Here is a 16,084-nt window from a genome sequence, read left to right as displayed (position 1 = left end):
TGGTCAGCGGGGCGAAGGCTCGGGGAGCCGGCTGGTGGGAGGGCGGGGAACCCAAGAGGCGGAGAGGGCGGAGGGAGCGGGGGGGGGGGGCGAGGCGCGGAGGAGGGACCGAAGGGAGGGGGAGGGAGAAAGAGGAGGGGACGCGCGCGGCGAGGGGGCGGGGAGCCAAGGCGAGGAGCAGGCGGACAGCGAGGGAGGCGGGCTCCGGGCGGGCGAGAGACGCCGGCCGGGGCTGAATCGGAAAACGGCGGCCGGACTTGCCCGGGAAGGACAAACGAAAGCCCGCCGGGCCGGACCGGGCCGGGCCGGGCCGGGCTGGGCTGCTGGGCTGGGGAGCGCTCAGCTCGGTACCTCGGTGCCTGGTAGCGACCGAGGAGCCCAGCTGCCCACTCTGCGTCGCCGGAGTCTGCCACCGCCGGGCGGCCCCTCTGGGATGTCCGAGGGACCCAGGCATCCGGGACGGTAACGGAGCGAGGATGGGACGGCGCCCGCAGCTCCGGCTCGTCAAGGTGAGAGCGAGCGGGTCAGCCTGGATCGCCGGCGCCGCCAGCCCCCGGCCGGCGCGGGACAGGCGTGGGCTGCGGGTGGGGTGGGGGAGGGGCGCTGGGGAGAGCGGGGCACAGGTCCAGGGAGGCTGGGGCAGCCTAACTCCTTCTCCACGAACCTTTGCAGCCAGGCTTGGGTGGGTAGAGGAAGAACTCCGGGGGAAAAAGAAACCGTGTGGCGAAGCGCCGGGATGTTGGCGGAGGAGGGGTCCGCCCACCCGGGGAAGCCGCTCTGTGCCGAGATCGCCGCAGACTTTGGGGCCAAAGCTTGATTCCACCTCCCACTCCTCCCATGCAAACCCCAGCCCCGGCACTGGAGGCTCTGGAGGTGCGTATCCCTCTTCATCCCAGCACCCTCTTGGCCGCCCCGGGTCCTAGTCCTGGGCACTTTTTCCTGACCGGTCCCTCCGCGAAAGCCCCCAAGTCCAACAAGGTAACATTCGCCTGCGCGACTGGAGCCCTTGATTAATATCGCAGCCTCCGATGGAGCCGGTGCGCGGATCCGCGGGGTACCGCAGCCCCGGCGCGCAATGCTGGCTCTCCAGCCCGCCGTGCCGCTCGCGGTTTCGGCGCTGGGAGTTTAGGAAAGTCGCCAAACGGTGAATGCAGCATCCGCTGGATGAAGTTCGGGGGCGGCGAGGGGCTGTCCGCGAGTGGTGGAGCCCTGGGAAGGACTAGGCTCTAGTGACAGCCGCCACTTGCCGGCGCCGAGCGCATCCCCGAGCGCTGGGCTTGCTGGTTGCAGACACGTTAGCTGTTGGCTGCCGAGAAGGTGGGCGTGTGGGTGGGTGGACCTCCTCCCAGCCGCTGGGCAGCTCGGCTTGTGACTCACCCGACTCACCCGGGGTCGCCTGGCGCGGGTCTCAGGACTCCGCAGGGTCGGCGTGGACTGCCTGGGCCACAAACACAGACATCACGGCGGCTGAGTTCAGGGTATCCCAAAGCGACTCCAAAGACTTGAGTGGATTTGAGGGAGGGTTATGGATTGACAATTTTCTTTTCCATCGTTATCCACCAGCTGTGCAGTTTACCTGCTCACATAGCGGTTTGAGTTAAAAACCATCAAGATTTAAAAATGCAACCTCTGTGGGTTCATCCGTTGTGACTATAAGTTACCGAGGCTTTCACCGCCTTCTCTCCTAGCCAAATATTTACAAGTTATTTTTTAAAATAAATGAGGATTGGTCTCACTGAACACACATCACCTCCTCTACCCAATACCTGAGGGCTGAACCCAAGATTATTTTCTAGGTGTTGGGGACACCGTCAAAGGAAGTAGGAAGAAAAACATCCACGGAGGTTGAATAGATGGCACTGAGTGGGATATTTTCCCAAAGCCTCCTGTGTCTGGAGGCTTAGTCTAAATTCACAAATCAGAATCCAATGTTTTAAATGGATTCTAAGGATTGAAAAGTGGGTATTTTTTTCAAGTTTACATGGAAATAGAGAAATGTTCTTTTTCAGGCCTTTCTTAGAATTGTGTGCAAATTTCTGTTTAAAATGATCACATTTTCTTAAAAGAAAGTCTTTCTCCCTTCCCCCCCTTTCTTTCTTTTTCTTTTTTGTGGTGTGTATGTTGTTCCCACTAGATGGTGGATTGTGTGCCCCTGATGTCTGGCCTGATGGACTCAGTAGGTACCCAATAAATAGGGAATGAATGAGCAGCAATTAGTGCATGGAGTGCTTATGTGTAGCATGTTCAAATTTCTGGGAATCCATCTAGCTGCTTTGTAAATATTAAGTCATTTCATCCTCATAACAGCACCAGGAACTCGGAATTCTACCTGAGGCACAGAGAGGCTCAGTAACTTGTTCAAGGTCACAGAGCTGTGAGGGACTGAGTGGCAGAGCCAGAATTTATATCCATGCATTCCAACCAAAGGCTTTGTTTTGTTAGCTCTTACCAGTAAATATTCTAAGCCACTTAAATCACGCTCTGAACCTGTGCCAGAGGCAAAAGCAGGTAGTTTGGCCTGTTTGAATATCTGAATCTAGGGGATTTAGGATTAATCCCAAATCCAGCCAGTGTTGGGAAGGGATCCACTCTGGGGCCTGTAGAGTGGGCTTCACACTGTACAGGTGTGAAGAGAATGAGGGAAAGTGTATGTGATAGGTGGAGTATGTGTGTACATGTACATGCATGTTCATGGGTGAGGAGGAGACAGAGGAGATACTGTCCCAACCCCCAGGGAGAGATGGCGTGAGCACCTCCATGGCAGCCACCCGCCAACTGCTACTCTTCCTGAGAGAGATTTGTGTTCTGGTGACAGGTGACCACGATGGGTGGAGAAGGCCCAGGCCTAGCTGGGCTCTTAAAGGAGAGAGAATGCCGAGGAGGCTGCGGGTTTTGTTGCTGTCCTTATTATAAAAGCAACTTAACGGCATTAGGCAAAGTTTGGAAGCCTTGGGGGAATTACTGCGCCCTCACTCTCCTAATTTAGCTGCTGTAACATTATAGAAATGATTCTGGTGGTTCCTCTTCTCAAGCACAGGTTTGGGCACAGCTGTGGCTGTGGGGCGGCCCTCTCACTGCTGTATCAGCCCAAGTCTGTCCCCTATAGTTCCTGAGCCTTTAGAGGGAGACTGTTCATGCCTGTGTACGACTCGTGAGTGGACGTGCTTTGCCATCCTGCACGGGTGCCTGTTTGGGCCATTTTCAAGTTATTTCTTGGCTTACATGGTGTGGAGCCAGGTCTCCAAGCGGAATACTGCAGGAGGCTTGTGTAGGCAAAAGGTGCTGGGGGTGGGCTTGGGCTGCTGTAGGGTGTGGGACAACTGGCCTGGCCACAGACTGGGAGCAAAGTTGGGAAGGGGCCCGAAAGCAAGACCAAGCCTTTTTGATGTGACATGACCAGCCCTAGGGAGGGACACACAGTGCTCAGGGAGCGTATAGATGCTGACCCAGAGCCCGGGAGGATGAGCTCAGTGGAAGGGCCACGTCTCACCCTCGCTATCATGTGGCTCCTTGGAGAGGAGCAGCAGCCAGCTGAGGTCAGCCACACTGAGGAGTTTGGGTCAGAGGTACCCTTTGGCACCACCCAAGTGCCCATGATTCTTGCCAAACCCAGGAACCTGAGCTCCGGGCGTGGTGTGGACTAGAAGGAAGGGTTAGGAGCAGGCTGAGGATTTCAACAGCTAAAGGAATGGAAAGACCATTACGCTGGGAGCCAGCAAAGCAGACTTTGGTTCCAGCCCCGCCTCCAACTGACTGTGTGACTTTAGGTAGGTCATCTTCCCTCTCTGAGCTGAAGTTTCTCTATAAACAGGGATTTCGAGCAAGACTCCCTGTTCACATCACTCCCTTTCACATCTCTCGGAAAGGTCTGTGTTTCCAAACACCCCTTAGGGCTGTGACCTCCCATGGCAAGAGCCATGGGCAGCTGATTCCATTCCCATCCCTGCCTCCTCCCAGCCAAGGGAGCTTGGTGCATGGTACTTGGACCTAAGTGCTCTTTCTGGGTCTCTCCTACTGTCATTCCCACTTCCCAGCACTGGGCCTGGTGATGGACCCTGGGACCATTTGACTCAGTAATCATAGAAATGAAATCAAGCCAGGCGAGCAAACATGTAGGCAAAGCTTTTATTGGGGCTTTCATTTAGGAACGGAGCCAGCTCTGGCAAGAAGACATCAGGCCAGCTCCCCGGACAGAAGGAGGATCCTGTTTTCTTGGTTAGTTGCAGGGGCAGGAATATTCATTGTGCTCAACTCAAGCATTTTTCCCTGTGCTAAAAGATAAGTCACTGCAGCTGTCGATAAGCACATACCCAGGGTACCCCGAAATCAACAATGCAAAGCTGACATTGGTTGAGGGTGACACACACCAAGCCCCCCCGGGGCTGCTGTCAGGCCATGAGCCAAAGATCAGAAGTTCCTTTGTTCCTATGGTGGTCTTTGTCTCGGGCCTAAAGATTTATTGCACATAGTAGGGTTTAAGAAACATTTGTGGACTGGACAGATGAGTTTTATTGTTACTTCCTCCATTTAATATTGTGTAATTGGAGCAAACCTATCACTGTCCCCACAGGATATGGATGTCACGTCAAAACTGAGAAAGCTGAGAGGTGCTTAAACTACCCTAGCAGAAAAGCAATCTCTAACGCAGAAAAGACTAGAACTCCCCCTTAAGCCCACTGTGGTTATTAAAAATGAAAAAAGAAAGCAACAAACAACCAGTTCAGCACCCCCAGTGATTTGGAGTCGCCCGTGAGGGTGGATCTGCAGTCCTGAAGCTCCAGCCTTTCGCTGGGTGTGGGGAAGGGCAGGTTGGCAGGAGGTAGTCTGGGCCTTTCTAGCTCTCTGCTCAGTGAAAAGAGGGCTGGGGTGATGTCTCCCCCCCTCCCACTCCCTCCTAGCCAGTCACAGTCTCAGCAAAAGGGAAAGTGAGCCCATTTGGGAGGTGAGGCCAAGTGGAGATTCTAGCTGCAATTTTATAGTCAAAGAATGAATTTGTTAATTATAAATGAAGTTCCTATCAGTATTACTCCTCTTGCCAGGCACAGTGATGTAGACTTGTAATCCTAGAGACTTGGGAGGCTGAGGCAGAAGGATTACAAATTCAAGGCCAGCCTCAGCAATTTAGTGAGACCTGTGTCAAAATTAAAAACAGAAAGGTCTGGGATGTAGCTCGGTGGTAAAACATCCCTGGGTTCAAGCCTCAGTACCCAAAAAAGGAGAAACCTACAGGGAGGCTAATGAGAAACGATGAGCTCACTGATGTGAACGATCATTTTGAAGACAACTATCTGGAGTCTGAGGGCCACTGATGGTCGACCACTTGTTTTCAGAGTAAGTGGGGTCTGCTCCAACACAGTGGAAAGGCAGGCAGGGAGGGACGCAGAGGCGGCAGACTGTGTCAGTGTGGACAAGTGCTTCCTTTTCTGTGAAAGGGGCATGGCAGGGTTTTGTTCTGGGAGAGGGGTCCCTGCCACAGCCCACCCATTCAAATGCTTTATCCAAGCATGTTCTTTGGCGGCTGCCCATCCAGCAGCTAGAAGACTGTTTCTGGGATGAGGGAAGGTGTTTATGGGTGCTCTTCCCATCCCACCCCCTGGCCCTGCTGGTGCAGCCTCCCAAAGTGCTGAGAGGTGGAGTCTGTGGAGTGTGCACCCCCCCCACCCCACCCCCGCTGTCAACCCGTTTCCAGCCTCAGCCAGTCTGGCTGTGAGCCAGTGCACCCAGGTCAGAGCCCAGAAGAGAAACTGGCCGGACTGGTCCAGCGGCTCTTTCATGGCTACCGAAGGAGAGGTGGGGATTGTTCTCAGCTGCCTGGCTACAGGTTGGAGTCCACCCACTAGAGTGCTAAGAGGTATCGGGGCCATCGGGAGGCTTAGCGGGAATCTTGGTTGAGCTTTTATGCACTGGAAGTTCGGGGCCTTTAGGAGAACTGAACAGCTATTGGTGAGTGTCCTGGCAGGACACAGAGCCAAAGAGTGAACAGCTAGGATAACAGAGGGGGCTGCGACAGTGCTCTGGTGGCCTCCTTGGCAGGCTGCGTGAAGAGCTCAGTGGTCCTCCTGGCTCAGCAGAGCCACAGACACTGGTCATTTCCAGAGCGGCCCCTCACACTGTGGGGACAGAGCTGGGTGGGCAGCCTGTGAGCAGAGGAGGAGAGAGGTCCTGGGACGAGGGGTGGGCTGTGCAGGCGCAAGAGAAAATCACTGGGCAGGAAGGGACTGGCTGAGGGAAGGTCCCAAGCTTTCCAAGGCATGGCCCTCCCAAGGCCCGGCTCTCAGAAGCAGCAGCCTAGCCCCGTGGAACCCCTTTCTCTCCATGTCTCACAAGAGCCCCCAACTCGCCATGCAGAGGCTGATGCACAGGGTGGAAGGACACCCTCTTGCCCCTGCTCCCCACTGCCCCAGGGCTGGGTCCCCACTCTAGCAGCAGAGGACAAAAGCCATAGAGACTGCTGCCATTGTAGTCCCAACTGCTCCCTAGGGAGAATCCCCCTGTTTCACACACACACACACACACACATACACTCTTTCACACACACACAGGGAGTAAGCTACTTCTGCAATGTTTGTAATAGCGTCCCCCCCCTCCTGCCACCCCTCAGAGTCCACTATGTGGTCACCATTTCTCAGCACAGTCAGCGCTCCGTGGGCTGCTGGTCCCTAATCCTGGGCCTGACCAGTGCCCTGCCGTCCCCCATCCTCCCCCTGCCCATTCCCTCCGGGCCGGACCAGCTTCTCTCCGCAGGTGCATTGTTTATGGGGTGGAGTGGCTCCCATTGCTGAGCCCGCCTTGTGACCCTGCTGAGTCCTCTGCACCACCCTAGAGGTGAAAGAAGCAGACCCTGGAATCTTGCTGCCATCACTCTGCTCTCCTTCCTGCCCCAGCCTCTCCACAGGGAGGTTCATTTGGGCCTTTGACTGGCTGTCACTCCTGCTAGGACTTCTCTCCCTCGTCTCTCCACCAGTTCTCATCCATTCACCACACCCACCAGAGTCTTCCTGAATCATCTACTTCCTCCTCCAGGAAGCCCTTTGGTCTAAGCCACTTCTTTCCTAAGTGTCTTTGCCTGTTCCTTGTCCCCTCCCCCTGCTGTGAGCCCCAACTCATGGGGAGCCTGGGCATTTAAGCCGGGCAGGTCCTTAACACTCTGATTGACCAGACCCTATGAGGACCCCTGATTGCCTGCATCTAACCCAAGCCCCTATTCCCACCATAGATTCCTTTTTTTTAAAAATTTTTTTTAGTTGTGGATGGACACAATACCTTTATTTAATTTATTTATTTACTTTGATGTAGTGCTGAGGATCGAACCCAGTGCCTCATACTTGCAAGGCGGTGGGGGGCTCTGCCACTGAGCCACGAGCCCAGTCCCCCCACCATAGATTCTGAGCTGTGCCTGGGCCAGGAAGAGTCCCTCAAAAAATAACAGACCCAACAGATTCTGTGTGCTCAGCATCTAACCCAGAACTGTGCACACATGAGGTGCACAATATTTACTGAATTTAATGAAAGGTCTCTCTGTGCTCTAGTCCCAGATGAACATCCATCTGTGCACGTGGAAGTGCTGTGGCGACAGGAGACACACCAAGGACCCGCTAGACAGACAGGGCTCTCTGTCGCAGCACGTGGGATGGCTCCCAGGCTTATCTAGGGTTAGGCTGCTGACACCATTTAGGGACAGTCAGAGATTCCAGGCCAGCTGTGTTCTGCCCTGGCCTTGGTTACACTGTGCTTCATGAGGGGCTCTGAGCAGAGGTGGGGAGACATCACGGAGGGAGACTAGGGGCATTGAGACAAAGGGGCAAGAAACTTCTCAGAAGCTGGGGTCCAAGCAGGTTGGTGGCAGCCCAGGGCTCCCTCCCCGCCACTGCCTCCATGCTGCTGGCTGCAGGCAGGAGTAGCCAGGCCAGCAGAAGTGCCCGGAGCACCAGCATCCATCTCTCCTCCGTGGTGTCTTGTGCCCCAGTCCATACCACAGCCCTCCAGATCCCTACCACAGGGTGGCAGGGGGCAGTCTTTGGGATCCTTTCTGACTAAGTGGTTGGGCTCCTGGCCTGACCATGAACGCTCCTGCCAGGCTGTGAAACACGGGGCCTAGGAGTGGCCTGGCTTGTGCTTATCCCTGAGAAGAGCACCCTTGGAGGAAAGAACGCTGTCCCCAAAGCGGACAGAGCAGAGGTCCTGGGGTTAGAGCTAACCCTGGCACTTCCTGGATGGGTGGCCTTTGGCAAGTCAAACAACCTCTCTGTGTTTCTGTGTCCTCTTTCTCGACCATGATGGGGAACAAAGGAGGAAATGCCTGCGGGGGACTTGTCCCCACTGAAGGCCAAAGAGTGGGACCTGCTGCTTTCACGGTCGGGGTCCGCTGACCTCCTCACTCCCCTTGGGGGAGGGGGGAGGTTAAGCCCAGCCAGCACTCAGACCCCCTCACCCCATGAGACCTTCCCTCCTGAGCCAGCTCCTCTGGCTGGAGGGTGGACCAATCGGCTGCAGGCCAGCATGTGGTCCTCCTGCACAGCCACCCAGTGGGACTCGCCTGGCAAGTGTGACAGCATCTGAATTGGTCTAGACCCTATTCAAGGAGATGAGTTTATTGACAACCTGCTTGGTTGTCACAGCAAGGACAAATTCACCTCGAAGTTTCCAAATGCTTATTCTCCGCTGTTGTGCTATCACCATGTGGACCAACAGCAGGCGGTTAGCACCCGGCAGGCCTGACCCGCCAACTGGACTGACCGCCCTTTCAGTAGCCCCATCTGAAACCCCTCTTTGGGGGCCAGAATTCACCGCCTGAATCTCTGGTTCACTCTCCATGAGCCTGGCTCTCGGGCCATGTCCTTTGCACCTGTGTATCTCACTGCGGTGACGGTGGCAGCTGAGGCGGGGCTGACTGCAGTGGTGGAGCCCATGCGGGGAGGGAGGACTTTGGTTTGCTCAGAATCCCTCTTGATGGCAGGATCTGGGCGAGACTCCTTCTTGTTCTCTCATTCACCCTCACGGGTCACAAAGGTGGGGATAAGACTCTTAGCTTTCATGGGTCACAGGACCCTAGTGGGGCCAGGGGAGCCTCTCCTTGGGGGCAGGTTCACTAAAAGCTCCAAAACCCCAGCCCTGCATAGGTTCTGCCCCTTATCTCCAGGTTTTCCCAAGTCAGCTGCCTCCTCCAATATGCTGTAGAGAGGGGGTGCCCGCAGCAGCCTTGCTGGCTGACCCCCCAACTTTGGCTGTGTCCACAGGCAGATCTTCTCACCCCTTCCTGGTCTCCCATGCACACCCCACCCCAGAAAGAGCCTGGAGGTGCTGACCAGGCAGGGCCTCCCATCTGGCCAGGAAGAGTCCCTCCACTAGTCCCCTGCCCTCAGACTGAGCAGGCAGTGGGGAAGGACTGGTCCAAGTCCTGCAGGTAGAGAAGGCTCCTCCTTCTTATTCTTTCATTCTTTCCAAGGTCTCCCCAAATGTCTTCCTTCCTCCCTGGGTGATGGGCGAGCAGGTGAGTGACTCCAGAGCTCTGCAGCCCTCCCCCAGGGTTTCCCCGGCAGCAACACTATTGACACATGGGGCCAAGTAATCCTTTTGGGGAACAAGGGGTGCTGTGCATCATCGGATGTTTAGGGACCTCCCTGGCCTCTAGCCATTAAATGCCAGTACCCCCCCACACACACACACACCATTCATAGCCACCAAGTGTGTCTCCAGACATTGATGCCCCATGTTCCCTGGAAGGCAAAATGGCCCCTAGCTGAGGCTCACTGAGCTGGTTCCGTTATCCTCAATTCAGGCATCATTTCACAATCACCGGAGAGCGTTAAAAAATATAAGGACTCCTGAGTCCTCCCCCCCACCCCCCAGGGCCTACTGAACTGAAATCTCTGGGGTGGGGTCTGAGAAATGGAATTTTCTTTCTCCCAGGTCAGAGGCTAAGTACTGTCCAGAAATTTCTAGGTTTGTCTTACTCAGTTTTACAGGCAAAGAAAGAGGGCGAGGACGTTGCCCACCTTATGATTGTTCTCACCTGTGCCCTGCATCTCTGCTCCGTGGACTTGGAGCCAGCAGCCCCTTTCAGCTCCCTCCCCAGGTGTTGAAAGGCAGTCACTTCTCCAGGAAAAACAGCCACAAACCCTTTAGCGTTTTCAATCAGCTTCCCAGAGGCAGACAGATTCCCTCTTCCTTCCTGGCTCTCTTCAGATCTCTAGAAATGCAGCTCCTTCAAGGGCATCCTCCGCCCGCCACACCACAGTCCCCTCACTTTGCACTTGTGGCCGAGCAGCCAAGGCGAGAACCCGGCTGTCAGCCTGCATGGCTGGTGTCTCCACAGCTGTTCCCACACCTCGGCTCTGTCTCCCAACCCCTCAGGGAGGGTTTCCCAGAGGGGGAGCCACTCATGGGTCACAGTTGTACAGCTCCAGGGGGAGGACCGTCGCCCTTCCTGAGCCCCCCTGCTGAGAGGGCCTGACAGGTGGGTATGTACCCCTCAATTCCCACTGCCAACTCTCAGGAGGCCAGGATGCAGCCGGGCGGGGGCAAAAGAAACCCATAGCCACCTGACCTGAGGGATCCAGGCTGGGAAGAGGTGACCTTGGGGAGAGGAAGGGAAGCAGCAGGGCACTGCCAGGGGTAGGAACCAGGCCGACCCCAGACCCTCCAGTTACCATGGAAACCCGAGGACCAGTTACCATGCCCATACACATCAGCTTGTCATCTGTACAGTGGAGACATGGTGAAGGATCCCTCTGAGAGGGACTGAGAGGATTAAATGAGAAAAGTCACAGGGTCTGTAATTGGGCAAGCGGGAGGGAGGGAGGAAGAAAATGGAGGTAAGGGAGGACCGAGAGAAGCCAGGGAGGGTAAGACAGGGAGAGAGAGACGGTGGGTAGAAGAGGGGCAGGGAGGCCCAGAAGGCAGGAGCCATGGAACATATTGGTGTGAATCTGAGTGAACCCAACCAAAGCGGGTGGGGATGACTGCAGGAGAGGCTAGGAAGGAGGCCAGATGGGGTTGGCAGTGGGCAGTGTGCTCCATCATGGATGGGGAGGTATGTGCCATTTTTGTGGGTGGCTGCCAGCTCCTAGGAACCGACTGGTGGTGGAAAGTGGTGGTTCATGCTCTGGGTAGACAGAGGACCAGTCAGAGCATTTGGGGGCAGAAGGGCTGAGTCAGGAAGAAAATAGCTTGTCCCTGGACAGAGGTGGCTTCTGTGGCACTTAGCATGCACTCAGCTCCAGTCTCTCCGAGAGCTTGGGGGTGTAAGTGTTTTAGCCCTATGAGTCCCGATTGTGGATGGGGAAACTGAGGCAGGGAGACGTTAAGTGATTTGCCCACCCCCACCCAGGTAGGAAGGAGCCAATGAAAGCTTCCGGTGTGGCTCTCTCTGGCCCTAAATTTAAAGGGCTGAATTTCTGCTCTCCTGTGGGTGCTCAGGCAGGGCAGAGTCAGACCTGGAAGAGAACCCTGGGAACAAACACAATGCCCTGGGCACCTCACACTTGAGGAAACTGAGGCAAGGAAGGGGTGCCTTGGCATCATCCCAGGGCAAGTTTGGCAGAGTCTCAACGGGGCCTGCCCCCACCTACCCACCCCAGAGCACTTTTTCCTTTAGCACAATCTCCTGGGGGCCAAGGTGGGGGCCATGCACAAACCCAAAACCCAGAGGAGGAGGAAGCTCCTGCCGGGAAGGAGGGAAAGAGGACATGAGCCTCCAAATGTCCTGGTGCGACCCCGTGGTCCAAGGGGGTAGAAAACAGAAGGCCATCTGTTCATTCACTCACTCCGTCATTCATTGATTCACCCACCAACGTGTAGGAGGCCTACACCGTGTCAGGTCTCTCTGAGGGAACAAAGGTAACCCAACACAGATCCTGCCCTCGGAGCTTACGACTCAAGTGGACATACTCCTGGGACCTTGAGTGGCATCTGTGAACTCAAGAGCTGGGGTCAGGCCTTCCCTGCCCCTGGGGTGGGTGAAGCAGGTGGCGCACAGGTCCAGCCCTGCCATGAGCTCTCATTAAGGGATAGGAGTGCAGAAGAAGGGATAGAGGGGTGGTGGGCAGGGCACACCCTGAGCCCAGAGCCCCAGGGAGAAGACCTGGAGGTGGGGAGCACCCAGGCGCACCCCCTCCCTTGACTGTAGGCAGGAGATTTTCCGTTCCATTTTTTCTCCCCTGTAAAACAGCAATTTAAGTTAATTAAATGTAACAATAAATTATTTCTCGTCTGCCTGGAATAATCTTTCACCGCTCACACACTTTGGGGGAAAGAACAGGCTCTTTGACTTGGGGTGGGGGCAGGTTGTGGCTGTCACAGAAGGAGGCTGTGGGAGAAGGGACCTGGCCTGGGGCAAGATGAGGAGAAGGAGCTGCTTTGGGGTCAAAAAGTCTTACACAGTCAGGAGGGCAGAGAAAGGCCAGAGGGCATCACTGCTGCCCTCTGTCCCTGGCTGGTCTTTTGGGCACCCCTGAGGGTCTCGGCTCTGCCACGCACAGCTTGCCATCCTGCCCCCGCCCACCCCTCTGTGCTGAGCAGAGACTGCATTGGCAGGTGGGCCCTTCCCTCATCCTGTTGGATCCGTTGGGTTCGTGACTACAGATTTATCTCTCAGAGGCAGGGACGGGTTTTGAAGAGTCAATTACACATTTCATTTCTGCAAACCAGACCCTGGGTTTTCAATGCAGCAGGGGAGACAGGTTTGTAAGGAAATCGTGATTTATGACCCCTTCTCTCTTGCACAACCAGATTCGCTGCTCTTGGCTTTGCTTTAAGACATGCTCCCAAACACAGTGCACGGCACGGCCCGGCAGCCAGAACCCCCAAAGCCCAGGACCCAGGAACCTGGCCAGCAGGTGGCAGTGTGGGCTGGGGGCCTTGCGACTAGGAGAGTCACCAAGGAGGACTGTGATCTGGGACACACAGGGTGTGTGTGTGTGTGTGTGGTGGCGGGGGTGTTCAGGGGCCTTTCTGGGCCCTGAGTCTGGGTCCCCACACTCTCTCGCACCAGGGAAGACAGCAGTTCCCAGCTTTATCCCCGACTTACTAAGGCGCTCCCTGAGCAGAGGACTCCAGCCTCTCCCTCTCCCTCTCCAGATCAAAGTTACCACACCTACAAACGATTGTGCCTACGAGCTCCAACCGTGTGCCGCTCTGGTGTCTACCCTGGCACCCCAGGCCTATGCATCCAGCTCAGCCCTGTGCCTGAGACCCAGGACCCTCCCCGGGCCTGGGAGGCCTTCTCTTTCCTGTCTACCCTGCCCACCCTCAGGCTCACCCCCTCCAGAAGCCCCTGCTCCCCTGCACTCGGCTGTGTCCTCTGTGTGTGTGTCCACACGTGTGAGTCTGTGCGTGCCGTCCTTGTCCTCCTCTGCCTCTCTGAGTTCCTTTCCTTTTTTGCATACCAGGTACCTAGTTAGCCCTGGATTCCTTGAATGTAGAATCGCAGGCCTGTGACGGGGCTGGGAGATTGCTAAATCTGGTGGTTTTAAAAACAAACACCAACCTTCCTTTTAAGCTGAAAAACTCCTCCAAAAGGCACCAAAGGTGAAGGCGGGGAGCATGTCAGAGAGGTGACCAGCCTCTGCCCCCCCCCCAGGAGGTGATAATGACCTTGCTGACATTGGCAGGAGAGTTTGAATTTCAGGAGCATCTCTAGCTTCTGCCTCCAGGAGTTCCACATCCCTGTGATGTGGGGAGGTGGGGAGGGGACTCCGTTGTCCCTGCCTCACAGAAGAGGAAGTGGAGTCCCAAGGGCTGGGTGACTCACCCAAAGTCACACAGTAGTGTGGTGGGACTGGGCTCAGAGCTCAGCAGGAGGGTGAGTAATTGCAGGGGTCACTCTAGCACTGTGGCCTCTGATTCCTTCAGGCCAGCTCTGTCCTGCTCCAGAGGGCCCTGGGGTTCTGCCAGAGCTAGCTGTGAGAGGGCAGGGAAGGCAGGACCTTCTCCCTCTTCCTCAGGGCACTTTTAGGAGGTGTGTGTGTAGGGGGGGAGCCCCAGCTGCCTTGACACCACCCCTCCCTCTCTCTGGTGGCCCTTCAAGACCCTCCCCAAAAGGTTAATCACTGAATTATCCCATCAAAGAAAATTGCACTTTTGTGCCTTAAAGACCAAACTAAGCTTCAGCATCAGAGTTATTTATGGTCTCTAATAAGCATTTTCCGGGTGTGATTAACCTTTATGCCAAAGTCACGCTGGGAATTGGGATGGCAGCTTGGATTCTGTGTGGCCTGGGGTGGGGGTGCGGGCGTGGGCAGCAGCTGAAGCAGGCAGCTGTCAGACTCCCGCCGTACCACCCACCCCTCCTGGGCTCCTGAGCCACTTTGCCCTCCAAGGGCATCTCTCCTGTCTGTGCCTTGTGCTGACCTGGCCAGGCCAGAGCACCACCCACCTCGCTCCATGCAAACGTGGATCAGATTGCCAGATCCCAGTCCTCGCTTGCTGCTCAGAACCCCTGTCATCCTCAGCACCTCAGTGAGTCCAGCTATAAAATAAGGACCCCAGGACTCTGTCTGCTTTCTGCAGCCCAGTGCTGCATCTGTGTCAGGTCCCCATGGTACCTCAGACAGTCATTTTAGCTGAAGCTGTCTTTGAGCTGCAGTAGGCCCTTGTCTGTCTTAGATTTAACCTTCAAGATTTGGAGAGGTGAGGTTGGGCAGGATGGCATCAGCCTGTAACCCCAGCAACTCAGGAGGTCAAGGCAGGAGGATTGCATGCTTGAGGCCAGCCTCAGCAACTTAGTGAGACCCTGTCTCAAAATTTAAAAAGTAGGGAATGCTGGAGATGTACTTCAGGGGTAGAATGCCCTGGGTTCAATCCCCAGTACTAAAAAAAAAAAAAAAAAAAAAAAAAAAAAAAAGTCTTGGAGAGATTTAAAATAAGACAGAAGTTTCATTTGGGGCTGCCAGGCTGGGGTGCAGAATGGGGATCAGCTAGAGAGTGGGTCTAGAGCTCTGCCAGATTCACATTCTCAGTTCCATTTTGGTTTCTCTGCTAGTTGGAAAATGGCAAATCTCATGAAGTGCTGAAAACTTGGTTTGTCAAAATGATTCTGGAATTCTGGAAACCCAGCCAGTAGCTAGGGCTCATGTGGAGGGGAGGAGCCAGCAAGGAGGAGTCCAAGCAAGTGTTAGTTCTTAGGCCCAAAGCACTTTAGTTTGAGCTAAGAGAGGGTGACATGTCCAGTTTGGTGGAGGCCTGGACCTCTGGGGGGACCCATTCAGCATATGTTCCAGCCATAGTACTTGCTCTTTTGGGGGTGCTAGGCCTTGCTGAGAAGTAGAGGAAGTGACGAACCCCCCAGGAAAATGGTTTTATTGCACTTACCATTCTGCTTTAATTCCAGGGTGTTCACACTCCCTCCCTCACTGTGTTTGTGGACCCCAGATTAAGGACCCCATTCTCAGTTTTAAGAGGAAACAAACATTGCCCCTAATACTTTTGGGGTCTGTTCCCACCAGCACAGTAGTTTCCTGATGATAGGGATAGAAAATGGCAGTGTCACTGAAGAGGACCGTGTCATCAGCAGAGGGTGGAGGAAACAGGCAAGAAAACCGGACTTTTCATGGAAGTGATTCAGGAAGAAGCCTTTACAAGGCTTCCTCAGGACAAGTAGCGACGCAGGCAGAGATTCTGCTACAGAGTTGACCTTTCCAGAGAGGAACGGTTGGTCTGGGAATTTTAAGGAGCATTTTCTTTTGCATAATGCAACACAGGTCCTCACTGGACAGGAAATGGCTTGGTAACCTGCATGTCCAAGAAGGAGACAGCGTCAGGGCTGTAGGTGGCCAAGGGCAGTTGAGTTCTTTGCCCTGTGGCATTTGGTTTGATTTTAGGATGAATCTGGAATTGTTTGCTCTTCTGTAAACCCCAGGACATTAGCATGCAATCTAATTCAAGGCTTGGGCCCTGGGTGCTTGATACCGAGGTGGTTTAGCTATCTTCAGGGCTAGTCTGAGGCCTCCATCTGTGAGCCTCCTGAGCATAAGGCCCAGTGCATGTACAGGGCACTTTGGGGACACATTGAAGGGGTAATTGAGTCACTTTGCTTTGGCGGGCTGGGGAGGGGCCCTGTATGTGAATTTTGAGGAATGCACAGCTC

General features: G+C 55.1%; 1 protein-coding gene across 3 annotated transcripts in view; it reads left to right on the top strand.

Annotated features, from left to right (window-relative positions):
- Positions 1-147: 147 nt before the first annotated feature.
- The window catches only part of Crhr1 (corticotropin releasing hormone receptor 1), a 44,091-nt gene continuing 28,154 nt past the window's right edge, over positions 148-16,084 (top strand). Inside the window, exons 1-2 of one of the 3 annotated variants that reach the window (XM_078041936.1) lie at positions 148-509; positions 673-873. In XM_078041936.1, the coding sequence (XP_077898062.1) occupies positions 838-873 (36 nt within the window). In that variant the 5' untranslated portion in view covers positions 148-509; positions 673-837. The remainder of the gene's footprint in view (positions 510-672; positions 874-16,084) is intronic. The other 2 variants (XM_078041937.1, XM_040268659.2) reach the window with 2 other exon arrangements.

This window comes from Ictidomys tridecemlineatus, chromosome 3 (genome assembly GCF_052094955.1).
Source record: "Ictidomys tridecemlineatus isolate mIctTri1 chromosome 3, mIctTri1.hap1, whole genome shotgun sequence".
Taxonomy (NCBI): domain Eukaryota; kingdom Metazoa; phylum Chordata; class Mammalia; order Rodentia; family Sciuridae; genus Ictidomys; species Ictidomys tridecemlineatus.
The sequence above is the reverse complement of the archived record's forward strand: the minus strand, read 5'-3'. Positions and strand labels throughout refer to the sequence as shown.